The 16,957-nt window shown below is 46.8% G+C and overlaps 1 protein-coding gene across 1 annotated transcript; it reads left to right on the top strand.

Moving 5' to 3' along the window:
- The first annotated feature begins 2,242 nt into the window (after positions 1-2,242).
- LOC116861800 (leukocyte immunoglobulin-like receptor subfamily A member 6) lies at positions 2,243-6,405 on the top strand. Its single transcript, XM_032848642.1, is given in 10 exon segments — positions 2,243-2,276; positions 2,432-2,467; positions 2,644-2,906; positions 2,908-2,929; positions 3,080-3,363; positions 3,365-3,386; positions 3,612-3,908; positions 4,126-4,428; positions 5,954-6,004; positions 6,147-6,405. Coding segments are annotated over 10 exon segments (1,449 nt in total). The 3' UTR covers positions 6,284-6,405.
- Positions 6,406-16,957: the final 10,552 nt, after the last annotated feature.

Raw genomic sequence — 16,957 nt, 5'->3', positions numbered from 1 at the left:
TGTTCAAAGGTCAGCTTCCGTCAACTTCCTTTACTCCACCATGAGATATGGAAACACAGATTTCATGGACACTTCCATGAATACCAGCACCTGCCTGTTTTGTCTCCATCTGTAAAACACCTGACTATTGGCCAATGCGACTGTTCCCTGACACCCTCCTCACGGCTCTCCTTCTGGAACTCACAGTACCCAGTGTCCTTCCTGTTCCCCAGATAGCTGCAGGCTTTCATTTCTGTTGTTTTGCATCCAATAAAACGTCCTCAGCATTGTCTTCCAGTTTCATGTTCTGCTCTTCAGCTGTGTCTTCTCATAGATGAAACAAGTACTTGCATTCTGTTGTATCAAGGACTTATTTATTTATTTTTATTATGTACAGTTAGCCAATATATAGTATTACATGTTGGCTAAGTTTTATTATTATTATTATTATTATTATTATTATTATTATTTTACCTCCAGAGTATTTGACTAATTCACTTCCAATTTCTATCTTCTTCCATAATATAACTTCTGTTATTGATTCAAAATCCAATGTTGGCTTTTTCAGTATTTCATGTGCTTAAAGGAAAACGAGTTTCCCATATTCTGGCTGTTTCACTGGACTATGATGGATGATTCTGTGCACAGTCTTCCATAGCACCCCTTATCACATTGGGGACACTCTCTGATATCCATTCCTGTTGGATACTCACCTCCCACACCCCTGAGTTCCAGAGACAGTTGCTCCCAGACCTGTTCTGAAGCTCAGGACTGTAAGGGGCAGATGGTCACGGCCCCAGTTACCCCTGGCATCCACCCTTCCAGCTTGGCACCTCAGCTTGGATGTGTCTGGCAGGATGTCTCCCTTGGGAGTCGCACACTCACACACAGGCAAGACACCACTCAGCTGAGGGTGCACTGGATAGAACCATTCCACACACATACACAGAGGACACGGCTCAGTGCTGACCTCTGTGCTGGGTCAGTGGGCATAGACATGTCAGTCCCCACTCCACACATGGTGGAAGGGTCACTACTTCCACAGTCAGCCAGAAACTGGATGCCCTTCCTGCTTGTGAAGTCCTGGCCACCCACCTGACCACAAGGAGGCAAAAATCAAGTTTGACCACCCCTAACTTGACCCCAGGCACTGGTGGTCACTCAGCTTGGGTCTCTGTTCTATTGAAGTTCCCCAAATTCCAGAAATGTCTGTTTCTCTTTTCTGAAATAGGCTGTTGTCAATAATTTCAGAAACATAAGTAGCATTTCTGAGTGTGAACAGCCCATGGGGTCTCTTGAGAGGTGCATCACTGGTCCACCTTCACTGTGGGATCTGACACATGGACCTCCTCGGTCTTAACCACACGCCTCTTAATCAGGTCAGGAATCTAACAAGATTGATCCCATCCAAATTCTAGGTCCCTCTGACCCCACAACCACTCTGAGAGTGGGGTTCAGGACAGCATGCTACAGACCAGGTCACTGTGCTCAAGATCACCCGGGCAGTGGACACTGGACACTGCTAACCCACCTCCTCATGTAATGACATGAGAATCAGCTCTGTCTCCCATATCAGAGCACTCACCCACGTATTGTTCCCTACAGCTTACAGGCAAGACCCCAGGGTGGTCTTGCTCTACAGCAAGGGGCACTGAGGAGCCAGGAGGGACTCACACAGGCATGTGCCCATGAATGGGGTGTGGATCATGTCACAGGAAAATAGAGAAGTCCTTGGAGGCTGTGACAAAAAGGAAGCCCACACTCTGGGGCCAGGAGAGGGGCCGTGTTTCCTTCCCTAATTGCCCGTTTTTCTCCTCTGGGCTCATTGCCACCATGACGTCGACCTGAGCCATTTAGAGAAGTCACACAAGTGTCTGTGCTGACATGAGCTCCCCAGCACAGCAGGAACCCATGTCCCCTGCAGCATCTCTGAATCTGGGGACCCGTCCATGCTGAGGACCCAGGGGTGTGCTGGGATGAAGGAGACCCAGGGGGAGGCTCTGGGAGGGAAGGACCTGCCCTGGTCTCCTCACCTGGATGGATCATCTCAGGAAGCCTCGGGGTCTACTCACTGCACTGTCATGGACACCAGAGCCAGCTGGGCCCTGCATAAGTGCTGTTCCCCTTCCTGTGGGACTGCTGACGTGACAACACTGTAACAGGTAAGACTGGACTCTCTGTGGCCACACCCTGTGTGTCTGTCTGTCCTGTGGTCACAGTGGGCCCTCCATCTGTACAGCCAGAACCAGAGAGAGGAGACACCATGAACTCCATCCTTACAGCCCTGCTCTGTTTCAGTGAGATCTGAGCAGGGGAAGGGACACCCTAGTCTGGGAGGGACCTGCCCCACAGCCAGGCCCTGGTCTGTCAGAGGTCCCTGGCTCAGGAGGCTCAAGGGAGGTGGGGATCTGCTAGGATTTGGGGCAAATCTCTCACAGGGACTCTCTTCCAGGGCTGAGTGTGGGCCCCAGGACCCAAGCGCAGGCAGGTGAGTCTGTCCCCAGGGGTGCTAACCCACCTCCTCACTAGGGACGGGGCCACCCACTAGGCATCAGGGATGGAGAACAGCAGTTCTGGGCTGACAGAGGGAATGTCTGGGCTTTGAGGCTGAGCTGGGTCCTGGGAGTGGGGAAGGTCTGTGTCCCAGCCTCTGTTTCCTTCTAGGGACCCTCCTGAAACCCACCCTCTGGGCTGAGCCAGGCTCTGTGATGCCCTGGAGGACACTTGTGACCATCTGGTGTCTGGGGGCCCTGGAGGCCCAGGAGTACCGCCTGCATAAAGAGGGAGACTCCAGGACCTAGGACAAACAGAAACTGCTAGAGCCCAGGGACAAGGCCAAGTTCTCCATGAAACACATGACAGATGTATATGCAGGAAGATATCACTGTGACTATTTCAGTCCCACCAGCTGGTCAGAGCCCAGTGACCCCCCTGGAGCTGGTGGTGACAGGTGCGAGCCCACTCAGGGTCCCAGACTCAAGACTCTGCCCTCAGGAAAGGGGGTGGTCTCTCAGGGGTCTCCCTCTCACAGCCCAGCCTGGGGATACTGTGGGGGATGGGTCTGAGACCCATTTAACACCACCCCCTCCTCCTCTCCTAGGATCCCAGGACAAACCCAGGCTCTCAGCCCTGCCCAGCCCTGTCGTGACCTCAGGAGGGAATGTGACCCTCCAGTGTGCCTCACGGATGGGATTCCACAGGTTTGTCCTGATGAAGGAAGGAGAGCACCAGCCCTTCTGGACCCTGGTCTCCCAGGCAGCCACCCGTGGGGGGACCCAGGCCCTGTTCCCTGTGGGCCCCGTGACCCCCGGCCTCAGGTGGACATTCAGATGCTATGGCTATTACAGCAACACCCCCCAGGTGTGGTCGGACCCCAGTGAGCTGACCCCTGGAGCTGCTGGTCTCAGGTGAGAAAGTCTGACTGTTGCCCCATTCATGCTTTGAGTCACCCGACAGGTTAACAGGGACTCTGCTCCCAGGGGAGTCCCAATGAGAGGGTGGGTGTGAGGACCACGGGAACTCACAGGTCAGAGTCACAGAGGGTGATGGACAGTGAGACCCGGGGGGTCAGGAGGGGAGAAGGGAGGTTTGGGGAGAAGCAGCCCCTGCCTTCCATGGCTGGTCTCTCCCAGGTGTGTCAGGGAAGCCCTCCCTCCTGACCCAACAGGGCCCTGTCGTGACACCTGGACACAGCATGACCCTCCAGTGTCACTCTGATGTCAGCTACGACAGATTCGTTCTGTCCAAGGAGGGGACACATGAACCTTCCCAGCGGCTTGTCCGGCAGCCCCAGGCTGGGCTCTCGGGGGCAGACTTCTACCTGGGCCTGGTGAGACCCTCCCACGGGGGCCGGTACATGTGTTATGGTGGAAACACCGTCTCCTCTGAGTGGTCGGCCCCCAGTGACCCCCTGGACATCCTGCTCGCAGGTGAGGGCTAATGGGTTCAGTCAGGACTGCAGACTCTGCACAGGTCCTGCCAGGGGAGCCCAAGGTGGTGGCAGCTGGGACCAGGGTTCTGGGGTCCCCAAGGAGAGAGAGAGACAGAGAGAGATGGGGGATGGGAAGGGACAGACCCGGAGGACACAGACAGACTCAGTTCAGAACAAGGGCTGGACAGCCCCTCACCCGCCCTTCCTCTCTCTAGGACAACTGCCCTACACACCCTCCCTCTCAGTGCAACCTAGACCCACGGTGGCCCCAGGAGAGAATGTGACCCTGCTGTGTCAGTCACGGAGCCCTGTGGACACTTTCCTTCTGTCCAAGGAGGGGGCAGCCGATCCCCCCCTGCGTCTTAGATCACAGTACCGAGCTGGGCAGCACCGGGCTGAATTCCCCATGAGTCCTGTGACCTCAGCCCACAGGGGTACCTACAGGTGCTATGGCTCTTCTAGAATCTCCCCCTACCTGTTGTCACAGCCTAGTGACCCCCTGGAGCTCCTGGTCTCAGGTGAGGGGCCCTGACCCTGTGCTGTCTAAGCTCTGTCAGCTCAGGACACACGTCTCAGGAAAGCCTGACACAGTAATACATGTAGGGTCACGGGGGCTCCACAGAGGAGGGTCCTGCCCTGGAGAGGTTGGGAAGATCCACAGTGTGCACCCGGTGTCCCCCATCCTGCGGTCTCAGCAGAGTAAGGAGTAGGGGCTGCGTGGGGGGTGAGTGAGGATGATGGTGAGTGGACAGTGCCTCCCACTCTCCTCCTGTCCCTCCATAGCAGAATCTGATGGTGTTGTCAGCCCCACGGGACACTCTCCTGGACAGAATCCTCCCCACCTGCGGGCACTGCTCTGCTGCCCCCGTACTCACCTGGGCGCCTCCATGCCCCTTGGTGCACACCTGAGACCCAGGAGGGGCCAATCCCGGCTCACAGGAGTCCCCAGGGAGGCTGCACCCTATGTCCATGTGCACTGGTGTCCACTCTGCATTGTGTGTGGACCCTGGTCCAGTGTCCCTGTGTCTGCTTCTCACACCTTCTAGAGCAGCACCTGCAGATGAGGACAAAGGGAACTCAGGTGACAGGGACACCAGACTCAGAAACCAGTCCTCCTTCTCCTGTGTGCATTGGGGTTATATAGATTCACAGGGTCCTTGTGGGGCACAAGCTCTGGGCACTCCCGGGTCTTAGCATGTTTTCAATGAGTCTCATTTATTTTTTGTTCATTTATTTATTATTTTTTTTAAATTTTCTTATGTAGCTCTTCTTCCCATCTCCATCCACACTGCATGAAAGCAATAAGGGTGTTCCTATGACCTAGTAACTGACCATCACCTTTCATGGATACATATTTATATGTCTGTTGTAGATGTGCACACACAGATCTCTCTCTCTCTCTCTCTCTCTCTCTCTCTCGGTCTCTGTGTGTGTGTGTCTGTCTGTCTGTGTGGCACTGTGGGTATCTGTAAGTAAATGAAGAATGAATTAATGAACATAGCCAAGGAGGAATACTGTAGGTACAGAATAAAGTGCAGACCCTGAAGGAAGGGAGCTGGTTGACATGGAGCGACAGGAACCCGACTCCAGACATCAGCCCCTCTGTGCTCCTGACAGTCAGGAGCCCCTGACTCCCGCTCCTCGTCCATGGATGCTGCTGGGACCTCGGCTACTGAATAAGTGGGAACTGTCATCTACAGGGACATGTGCCCAGGAGGTCTTGTGTCCCAGACAGAACGGAGAACATGTGAGGACATGATGATTTCTGTGCTGGGAGGACATTTTTCCCTGCAACCCTGAGCTGGTGGGGCACAGCCAGAATCTATCCCGAGTGACTCAGAAGCAGAGTCTGAAATCAAAGAGAAGAAGGAGGCTGAAGGAATCCAGTGAGGAGAGCAGAGGAAAGCCCCTAGTGCAGAGAAGGACTAGTTCAGAAACTGTACAAAAACCACATAGTGACAGGCTGAGGATAGAGACACAGAGCAGAGGACAGGCTGGATGGGGGTCTCCAGCTCCTTCCATCTGCTTCCATCTTCCCTGCAGAAGCCACTGGCACCGTGAGCCCACCCCAAATCAACTCAGACCCCAGCAGTGGTGAGTAGGAGAAATTCTCAGTGATGGGGCTGGTGTGGAGGGGGTGTCCTGTCTGGGGAAGCAGGTCCCCAGGGTGGACATGCAGGATATGGGTGATGTGGGTCCTCTCTGACCTCTGCAACCTCTCTGTCCTCATTCCTAGCTTCAGACCCCAGAGATTACACGGTGGAGAATCTGACCCGCCTGGGCGTGGCTGCCTTGATCCTGGTGGTCCTTGGGATTCTGCTGCTAGAGGCTCAGCACAGCCAGAGAAGGACCCCAGATGCAGCCAGGAGCTAAACACGAGTGGGAACAAGGCCACCATTCCATGTGGCAGAGCTGTGGGCATGCATTCCAGGTGCCCAGAGAGATCTGGAGGAAAGTCTGCAGCTCACCCTCGCTGATCTGTCTGCTGACAACATCGAGGGGGAGCATGGTTCAGGTGGCAGGCCATGTCTGGGCTGCTCCCTGTCCGGGACTGATCCCTCATGACTTGTGGTGGTTTCCCTCCTGCATTGTTGGACATCCTTGACTGCCCGCATCTTTCCTCATCCCTGTGACTTGAGGCTTCATCCCACACAGCAGGGCTGCTTCATACCTTCCTACAGCGGCAGCTCTGGTCCAGCTTCGTGGGATACATTTTCCTTCACTTTCCGTTTCCACCTTCCCTGATGTCCACTACTGCCCTCCGTCCCTTCAGCCCAAAACACAGTCTCTGTTTTCATAAGTAAATAAGTGGGTGAAAATTTGGACCACGTTTTAACAGATGAATCCAAAACCATTCCCTGAACCCTTTCTGGACTCACAGAGCTCTTCTGTCCTCATGTGGCGACACCTGGTGGAATCTTCCAGAAACACCATCAGTTTGAGTGAGCTCAGGGGCGTTTGAGGTGAAGTCAGGTGGGAGCTTCTACACTGACTCCATGGATTAAAAGTTTGGGTTTTTTTTTTTTTTAAGTTGTGATTCGTAGTATTTGCCCACTTCTTTGGTGTAAACACTCCCGTCATGGGCAACATCAAGGAGCCATGTGAACGCACTGTGCACCCAGGTGGGAGTCATGGATACACCGTCATCACGAGTGAGTGTGATCCAGCTGTGGGCTCACCTCACTGGTCATCCCAACGTGCACGTGTGCCTCCCTGTATTGTAAACATCCTGGTATTTTCCAGCTCAGTGTAATGCCACGGTTTCAGGGAAACTGACACACAAATCCTACTACAGCCACAGGACAGGCAAGAGAACACAATGGCAACATCCATCGTTGGAGAAAATACTGTGTACTTAGAATCCCAGTACATTCCTGGTAGGAGTATAAATTGCTAAGGACAAGTTGGGGATCAGATCAGAGTCATCTGGTGAAAGCAAGGGACGCAGCTCTGCCCCAGGATCCCACACCCTAGTGGAAACCATGTGTGTAGGCGTGGCACCTGTGGGAGAATATTGACAAGTGTGTTGCTCAGTGTAGACACAAACCATAGAGTTCAATCCCACACAATTAGCATTTTTTTAATTTTTAATTTTTTCAACGTAACAGTATTCATTATTTTTGCACCACACCCAGTGCTCCATGCAATCCGTGCCCTCTCCAATACCCACCACCTGGATCCCCCAACCTCCCACCCCCCGCCCCTTCAAAACCCTCAGATTGTTTTTCAGAGTCCATAGTCTCTCATGGTTCACCTCCCCTTCCAATTTCCCTCAACTCCCTTCTCCTCTCCATCTCCCCTTGTCCTCTATGCTATTTGTTATGCTCCACAAATAAGTGAAACCATATGATAATTGACTTTCTCTGCTTGACTTATATGAACAGACACTTCTCCAATGAAGACATACAAATGGCTATCAGACACATGAAAAATGTTCACAATTAGTATTTAATGGCAAATGTGGAATGGGATGTTTTAAGGTTGAAAAATCACAAACTGAAACCACCAGCAGTGTACAGATCAATTTCATCCTCCACATCGTGTATAGGAAAGCACATGTCAAGAACCCTGCATATAGGATTAATCCATCACATACATAATGTTCGTGAAGAGACCAGTCATTTTTTAAGCACAACTGACTAACTTCAACCCCATAAATAATGGGAGGAAAAGCTTCCCATAATCCATTATGGCGGTAAACCATACAAATGCCTGAGCTACGTATAGGTCCGTCTCTAAGAATCTGTCTGTTCTTCCTCATGGACTCGCCCTCTGTCCTACCAGACCATCATCCTGAGCAGCTGGGAGGAACCTCAGTTCCAGCTCATTCCTTGTCTGTCCCATCCCTAATCTCTGAGAGTTCAGGGCAGACAGCTGTGTGCAAGGGTGCTGGTCTCCAGGGTCAGAGTTCTCTCTACTCCATTCCTAGATGGAAACTTATTAGGGGCTGGACCTTGAAAACAGATGCAGAACCCCTCGACCTTAGTGTTGTATTAAGAAGTGGAAATAGGGTACCTGAGTGGCTCAGTGGGTTAAGCCTCTCCCTTCGCCTCCGGTCATAATCTCAAGGTCCTGAGATCAAGGCCCATATGGGGCTCTCTGCTCAGCAGGGACCCTGCTTTCCCCTCTCTCTCTGCCTGCCTCTCTGACTACTTGTGATCTCTCTCTGTCAAATAAATAAATAAAATATATATAAAATATATATAAAATAAATTTTATTTTTAAAGTGGAAATGACTTTTGGGTGGCAGAGAGCTTCCAACACAGGAAAACCTCTAATGACAATCCCTGGAATAATTCTTGCCCCACAGCTAATAGTTCCTTCCATTATGGATCTTACTTCTGGAGAGAGAAAAGAGTGGGACCCGTGAAGAAAGACCCCCATTTCCTCCGGGATTCACCATACACGAGGGTCCTAGATATGCTGACCCATTTCCATGGCAATGACAATATGACCCTCTACACCTCTACACCTGCAGAAAGAGAAATGCTCTGAGCTGGAGGATAACCAGGCTCTATGAGATCCCATAATAAGCCAGCAGGCCCCAAGCGATGACTGTGGGCATTGCAAATGCCACCAACAGAATGCCCCTGGCGAGTGGAGTTGTCAGGTCAGGGTCCTGTGTCTCCACATGAAGCCCATCTTACCCTTGTGACCTGAAGTACCGTAGGGACCAGACCTGGGCCACGGTGCTGCTGATTCTCACAGTAGCCCCACAGACAAATCTCTGTATGCTGTTCCACACCCTTTAGATAACAAGGTGATGTGCACTTTTGTTTTAAGTGCAACAAACAGTTTAGTTCTCTCATAAACCTCAGCAGGACTTTAGCAATACCGTTGTCATTTGGGAGAATGGTTTTCCCATCAAAATACAAAATTTCTTGGTGAAAAACACATCCACAGGGTTTGGGTGAGGCCAGGTGTTGCTTGTTTAGTAACTCAAGCCCAGAGAGATGAGTTAACTCTTTTTTTTTTAAAGATTTTATTTATTTGACAGATAGAGATCACAAGTAGGCAGAGAGAGAGGAGGAGGCAGGTTCCCTGCTGAGCAGAGAGCCCGATGTGGGGCTCGATCCCAGGACCCTGGGACCACGACCTGAGCCAAAGGCAGAGGCTTTAACCCACTGAGCCACCCAGGTGCCCCGAGATGAGTTAACTCTTGAAGGAAATGAGATTGAACTTGTATCAAATTCAGCTGCTTCCATTCAGTAAGCCAGAAGAGTTAAAATGAAGGATTACCAAAAAATGTTTGGGTGGTATCTATGTTTCTGAGAAAAGAACAGCTCAGCAGGCTGGTGAACAAGATCTAAGTCATCCAGCTACAGAAACTGCGAGATGCCAGATGATTTTTCAGACTTATTTGTGATACTTTATTTTTTATTGTTATTTTTGATTGTGTTATGTTAGTGACAACCATAATGCAATATTTGTGATATTTGAAAGATACAATAAAAGCTGAACTGATGTTGAGGGGGAGGAAACAATCTCATTTATAATAACATCAATAATAAAATATTTGGGAATAAATTTAGCCAAGGAGGTGAAAGCTATACCCTGAAAACTGTAAGACTTTTGATGAAAGAAAATGAAGAAGACCCAAACAAATGAAAGATGTCCCATGTTTATGGGTCAGAATACTGTTGTTAAAGTATCTCTATCGCGTGTATTATCTAGATATGCATTGTAGCCAGATATCTATAATAATGAGAATGGAAAAATACATGGTGATATATTCATGCAAGAAATACTATATTGCAGTCCAAAACAATGAAATGGAGCTATAAAAATTATGTGTATATCCTAGCAATATAAACTGAAACACAAAAAAGGCGGCACATGTTGTGATGAGACTGGGGATTATACACAGCTAATGAACCACTGAACTCTACCTCAAAAACTAATGGTGTACTATATGTTGGCTAACTGAACATAATAAAAAATGTGCGAAAGCTGATAATTTCAAAAATGTGAAACAGCTGTATATGCATATATGGACAGGAGAGACTGTGGACTCTGAGAAACTAAACTGAGGGGTTTGGAGAGGAGGGTGGGGGATGGGTGAGCCTGGTGGTGGGTACTAAGGAGGGCACGGATTGCATGGAGCACTGGGTGTGGTGCATAGACAATGAATTCTGTTACACTGAAAAGAAATTAAATTTTAAAAAAGATGTAAAAAAAATTTAGCACTTGATGTTTACATAAACAATGAATCTTAGAACACTGAAAAAATAAAATAAATTTTTTAAAAAACCCACTTATTGAAGAGACTGTCTTTTTTCCACTGTATATTTTTTTCTTGTTTTGTCGAAGACTATTTGACCATAGAGTTGAGGGTCCATATCTGGGCTCTCTACTCTGTTCCACTGGTCTATGTGTCTGTTTTTATGCCAGTACCATGCTGTCTTGGTGATCACAGCTTTGTAGTAAAGCTTTAAATCAGGTAACGTGATGCCGCCAGTTTAATTTTTGTTTTTCAACATTTCCTTAGTCTCTTCAATAAATGGTGTTGGGAAAACTGGACAGCTATATGTAGAAGAATGAAACTCGACCATTCTCTTACACAGTACACACAGATAGACTCAAAATGGATAAAAGACCTCAACGTGAGACAGGAATCCATCAGAATCCTAGAGGAGAACATAGGCAGTAATCTCTTCTATATCAGCCACAGCAACTTCTTTCAAGATATGTCTCCAAAGGCAAAGGAAACAAAAGCAAAAATGAACTTTTGGGACTTCATCAAGATCAAAAGCTTCTGCACAGCAAAGGAAACAGTCAACAAAACAAAGAGGCAACCCACGGAATGGGAGAAGATATTTGCAAATGACAGTACAGACAAAAGGTTGATATCCAGGATCTATAAAGAATTCCTCAAACTCAACACACACAAAACAGATAATCATATCAGAAAATGGGCAGAAGATATGAACAGACACTTCTCCAATGAAGACATACAAATGGCTATCAGACACAAGAAAAAATGTTCATCATCACTAGCCATCAGGGAGATTCAAATCAAAAGCACATTGAGGAGATGGAGAGGAGAAGGGAGTTGAGGGAAAGTGGAAGGGGAGTTGAACCATGAGAGACTATGGACTCTGAAAAGCAATCTGAGGGTTTTGAAGGGGCGGGGGGTGGGAGGTTGGGGGAACCAGGTGTTGGGTATTGGAGAGGGCACGGATTGCATGGAGCACTGGGTGTGGTGCAAAAACAATGAATACTGTTATGCTGAAAAGAAATAAACATTTTTTAAAAGCACATTGAGATACCACCTTACACCACTTAGAATGGCCAAAATTAGCAAGACAGGAAACAACATGTGTTGGAGGGGATGTGGCGAAAGGGGAAACCTCTTACACTGTTGGTGGGAATGCAAGTTGGTGCAGCCACTTTGGAAAACAGTGTGGAGATTCCTCAAGAAATTGAAAAGAAAGCTTCCCTATGACCCTGCCATTGCACTCCTGGGTATTTACCCCAAAGATACAGATGTAGTGAAAAGAAGGGCCATCTGTACCCCAATGTTTATAGCAGCAATGGCCACGGTTGCCAAACTGAGGAAAGAACCAAGATGCCCTTCAACGGAGGAATGCATAAGGAAGATGTGGTCCATATACACTATGGAGTCTTATGCCTCCATCAGAAAGGATGAATACCCAACTTTTGTAGCAACATGGATGGGACTGGAAGAGATTATGCTGAGTGAAATAAGTCAAGCAGAGAGAGTCAATTATCATATGGCTTCACTTATTTGTGGAGCATAACAAATAGCATGGAGGACAAGGGGAGATGGAGAGGAGAGGGGAGTTGAGGGAAATTGGAAGGGGAGGTGAACCATGAGAGACTATGGACTCTGAAAAACAATCTGAGTGTTTTGAAGGGGTGGGGGGTGGGAAGTTTGGGGAACCAGGTGGTGGGTATTAGGGAGGGCACATATTGCATGGAGCACTGGGTGTGGTGCAAAAACAATGAATACTGTTACACTGAAAAGAAATAAAAAAAATTTTTTTAAGAAACCCTATGGAATAAAAAAATTAAAACTTAAGAAATAATTTCAACAGATGCAGACTAAGCACTTGTTAAAACATACGAACAATTCATAATGAAAACAAAAACTCAGCAGAAATAAAAAGGTGTTTCCTACCATCTATGAAGGCATGATTAACCATCAGTATCTGGACATCATCTTATATGGTGGGAACCCTCTTACACCATAGGTGATGCAAGCTGATGCAACCACTTTGGAAAACAGTTACGGAGGTTCCTCAAAAAGTTAAAAATGAAGCTACCCTAACACCCAGGAATTGCACTACAGTGTATTTACACCACAATACATATAATAGTGAAAAGAAGGACCATATGCACATCAATGTTCGTAGCAGCAATGTCCACAATAGCCAAACTGAGGAAAGAACTGAGATGCCCTTCAACAGACGAATGGATAAAGAAGATGTGGTTTGTATATACAAGGGCATATTACTCAGCTTTCAGAAAGGATGGATACCCACCATTTACATCAGCATGGAGGGGACTGGAGGGGATTATGCTGAGTGAAATAAGTCAAGCAGAGAAAGACAATTAGCATATAGTTTCACTCATATTTGGAACATAAGGAATAGAATGGAGAACATTAGGAGAAGGAAGGGAAAAATAAAGGTTGGGGGGGGGGTGAAAAATCAGAGGAGTGGGGGAAACCATGAGAGACTCTGGACTCCAGGAAACAAACTGAGGGTTTCATAGAGGAGGAGGTCAGGGTGATGGGTTAGCCTGGTGATGGGTATTGAGGAGGGCATGTGTTGCAGTGAGAACTGGATGTTATATGCAAACAATGAATCATGGAACACCACATAAAAAACAAATGAAGTACTATACAGTGACTAACATGACATAATTAAAAAAATTATATATATGTATATGTACTTGAAGTTCTTTCCTCTGTGATGAGGAATGTTCCAAGTATGTTTCTTTTGAGCATTTGTATTCAGTACAGCAATCAATTCATAATTGGAGGTACCAACTAATTAAATGAAACAAAACAAAGGGAGAAGCACTGAAATGGATAGAATAATACTTGTATTGCTCCAAAATTTCACAGTTTTGAGCATAACTAATGAATGACTGAACATTGTATAAAAAACTAATGATGTACTATACCTTGGCTAATTGAATTTAAATGAAAAAATAAATGAAAAAAATGAATAAAATAAAAAATAATATAAAGATGCATTGCCCAAATTGAAAAGGAGAGGGGGAGATGAACCATGAGAGACTATGGACTCTGAGAAACAAACCAAGGGTTTTGGAGGGGAGGGAGGTGGGGGGTTAGGTGAGCCTGGTGGTGGGTATTAAGGAGGGCATGTTATGCGTGGAGCACTTGGTGTGTTGCATAAACAATGAATCTTGGAACACTGAAAAAATAAAATTAAATTTAAAAAAAACAATGAAAAGGAGTTTTCCAGATTCACTGCATACATGGTCAATATTTAGAAGTCAATTGCATTCAGAATTCTGGTTCTGAATGAAGATGAAGTAAGTGAATGTTGCCCTATTCCTTGACTTTATACCTGTTAGACTCTATTTGTACTTCTGACCTCCAGAATTTTAACATAATCTATTTATGTTGTTTTAAGACACCAAGTATGTAGTCATTTGTGACAGCAGCAGTTGGAAGCTAATTCGATGACTTCAATATTCTTTGGATTAGTGTTTCTGTTATACATTTTTCTTTCTCCTACTTTTTATAATGTAGTTGAATATACAGAACATAAAATTTACCATTTTATTAATCACTACTAAGATATATAACTCAGTGGCATGAACTACATTACCAAGTTAGACAATCATGACCACTATCCATTTCTAGAATATTCTTAATATCCCAATGGAAAGTCCCTACCCATTACATAATTATTTACAGGTGGTGCTTTTGCCACCAGCCCCTGTCAATCTCTGCTCCACTTCCTGTCTCTTGAATTTGCCTCTTCAGGTCATATAAATGGAGTCACACAAGATGTGACCTCTGTGTCTGGATTTTTTTTCTTAGCACAGTGTTTTCGTGGTTCATCCACATTCTTCATTCTTTTACTTTTGACCTATTTACACCATCACATTTGAAGTGAATTTCTTATAGACGCAAATAGTAGAGTCTTGCTTATAGTTGTTTTTCTTGAACCTATCTTACAATCTTTGTCTTTTAAGTGTTGTGTTTAGACCACTGACATATAATGTAAATACAGATGAGATTGTTATTAGATCTCCATTTTATTTTTGCTTCTCTCCTCTTTCATTTGTTCTACTATTTCCATTATCTGCCTTTTCTTGGCTTTAAGAAATCTTTTTAGGATTCCAATTGAATATCTCTATTGGGGTTTTAACTATACCTCTTGGGTGCTGTTAAGCAGTAATCTAGATATTATCATATGCATACCTAACTTAACACAATCAACTTAGAGTTAGTATTTTACCTCTTCAAGTGAAATGTAGGAACCTGAAAACATCTAAATGAGTATATCCTCACCCTTTTACATTGTAGTTGTTATATGTATTGTATCTAATGACACTTTCAAGATGTGTTAGGCCCCATGGGACCAGGCACAGGTGGGTGAGCCATCCCCAGAAATCCTGCTTCAACCCAACAACCCCACTGGGCAGCCCGGGGACACAGAGAGGCAGGACTGATAATGACCAATATGGGAGGACCCTTGGGGTTACAAGTGGGGAAATGAGAGAAGTCCCCCTTGCAACTCTCCATCTGATTCCTTTCTAGGGGGCCTCCCCAAACCTTCATCTGGGTTGATTCCAGCCCCATGGCCACCAAGGGGAGCCCTGTGACCATCTGGGGTCAGGCGTCTCTGCAGGCTGATGTCTACTCTCTGTATAAAGAGAAGGTCTATGAACCCTTCTTAGTGAAGACCTTGCAGGATTCCAGCAACAAGGCCAGTTTCTCCTTTGCATCCATGAGCTCACACGATTCAGGGTGATATCATTGTGCATATCAGAGCAGGAATAGCTGGTCACAGCAGGGTGACCTCCTGTACCTGGTAGTGACAGGTAAGGGCAGGAGCTGGCCCCCTCCCACTGGCACAAATTCTTCAAGCTTAAAGGAAGAGAGTGTAGCCTCAGGAGGATCTCTTGCTCACAGTCCACACCAGGGATAGGTGGGTAATGGCCCTCTTTAGCACACTACCTCCTTCTCCCTCAGGAGTGTAGACTACAACTCTTTTTGTTCATTTCCTACATCACTCTATCTAGATGGCAAACTGAATGAGTAATTGGATTTATGTTAATGTGGTAATCCTTCCTCCTAGAGAGATTGCATGGTGGGTTGCAGAAATCCCACCATGTCATTCCTTAAAACAATAGATGGACAGATTGAAAAATAGAAAGTGCTGTGGAAATATATAATCCCAAGTCAGGGACCAGAAGGAGTTGGCTAATGTGTGGGGATGAAAAGGTGGGTCCTGCTGTTCACTTCTCCACCTTCCTGATTTTAAAAACTGATTATTTCTTTCAGCCCGTGTAGCAGCTCACCACCAGGCTGTCACTTCGAACACCTCTGGGTTCCCTCAAACAGATGGTAATTCTGGAAAGCTCTACCAGGTCTCATCGGATAAGCAGAGAAGAGCTCTATGAGTCCAGAGAGGGTTTAGGGAATGGTCTTCCATTATCTGTTTCCAAGTAGACTCTCTTTTTACCCCATCTATTCAGTGATTCAAAACCAGATTTTGTGTTCTATAAGGAACAGAAGTATACTTCAAAGGATGTGGTTAATAAAAATGAAGGAGAATGTGTATATATATAGAAGTGGACCAGCCTGTGAGAGTGTGCATACGTGTGGGTCTGAGAATGCAGTCTCATGTCATGGGAATGAGAAAGGCAGGGACCAGTCAGGGACAATCAGTACTGGTAGACAGGAAATTACCAGCTTAATGGCACAAAAGTCCACTACAAACAAGAAATGTTCTCTCCACACATTTCCTACATGCGAACCATATTTACTCCTCTGGACATTTTCAACACACAGTTCCCTCAGTGTAATGCTCCAGATTTTCTTCCAGAATTTACCCCACTCAGTGGTGAGGATCTACCTTGCTGAACAGTCTTCTCTCTCTCAGATTTATCTCCTGGCTGCATCTTGAGGTCTTCTCTGACTGCCACGCTTGAAAGAGAAGCACCCCAAGAACCATCAGGATCACAGCAGACATGCCCATCTGGTTGACATTCTCCACTGTGTAATCCTGGCTGTTTGAGGCTAGAGGTTGTGGTGGTCAGGGCAGACTGAAATCACCCAGGGATCCCTGCATGTCCATTGGGGTCAACTACATCTTTGAAAGGATGTGACCCTCTAATCCCAGTCAGATAACCCACAATTCCTTCTCACTCACCTCTCTTGGAGTCTCACTTGTTTTGTGATGATCTGTGGGTATCAGCTACACCAGAGAGTCAAATATAGAGCATGTGGTTGAGGAGACAGGAATGGCAAAGTATTCTCTTCCCTCATTTCTAGGGAGTTCCTGAAACTAATACCATCTCAATCCCTTGAGGTGAACA

The sequence above is a fragment of the Lontra canadensis genome, unplaced genomic scaffold, assembly GCF_010015895.1.
Source record: "Lontra canadensis isolate GAN:19392208 unplaced genomic scaffold, GSC_riverotter_1.0 scaffold206, whole genome shotgun sequence".
Classification (NCBI taxonomy): Eukaryota; Metazoa; Chordata; class Mammalia; order Carnivora; family Mustelidae; genus Lontra; species Lontra canadensis.
Note: the sequence above shows the minus strand (reverse complement) of the source record. Positions and strands in the feature narration are given on the sequence as shown.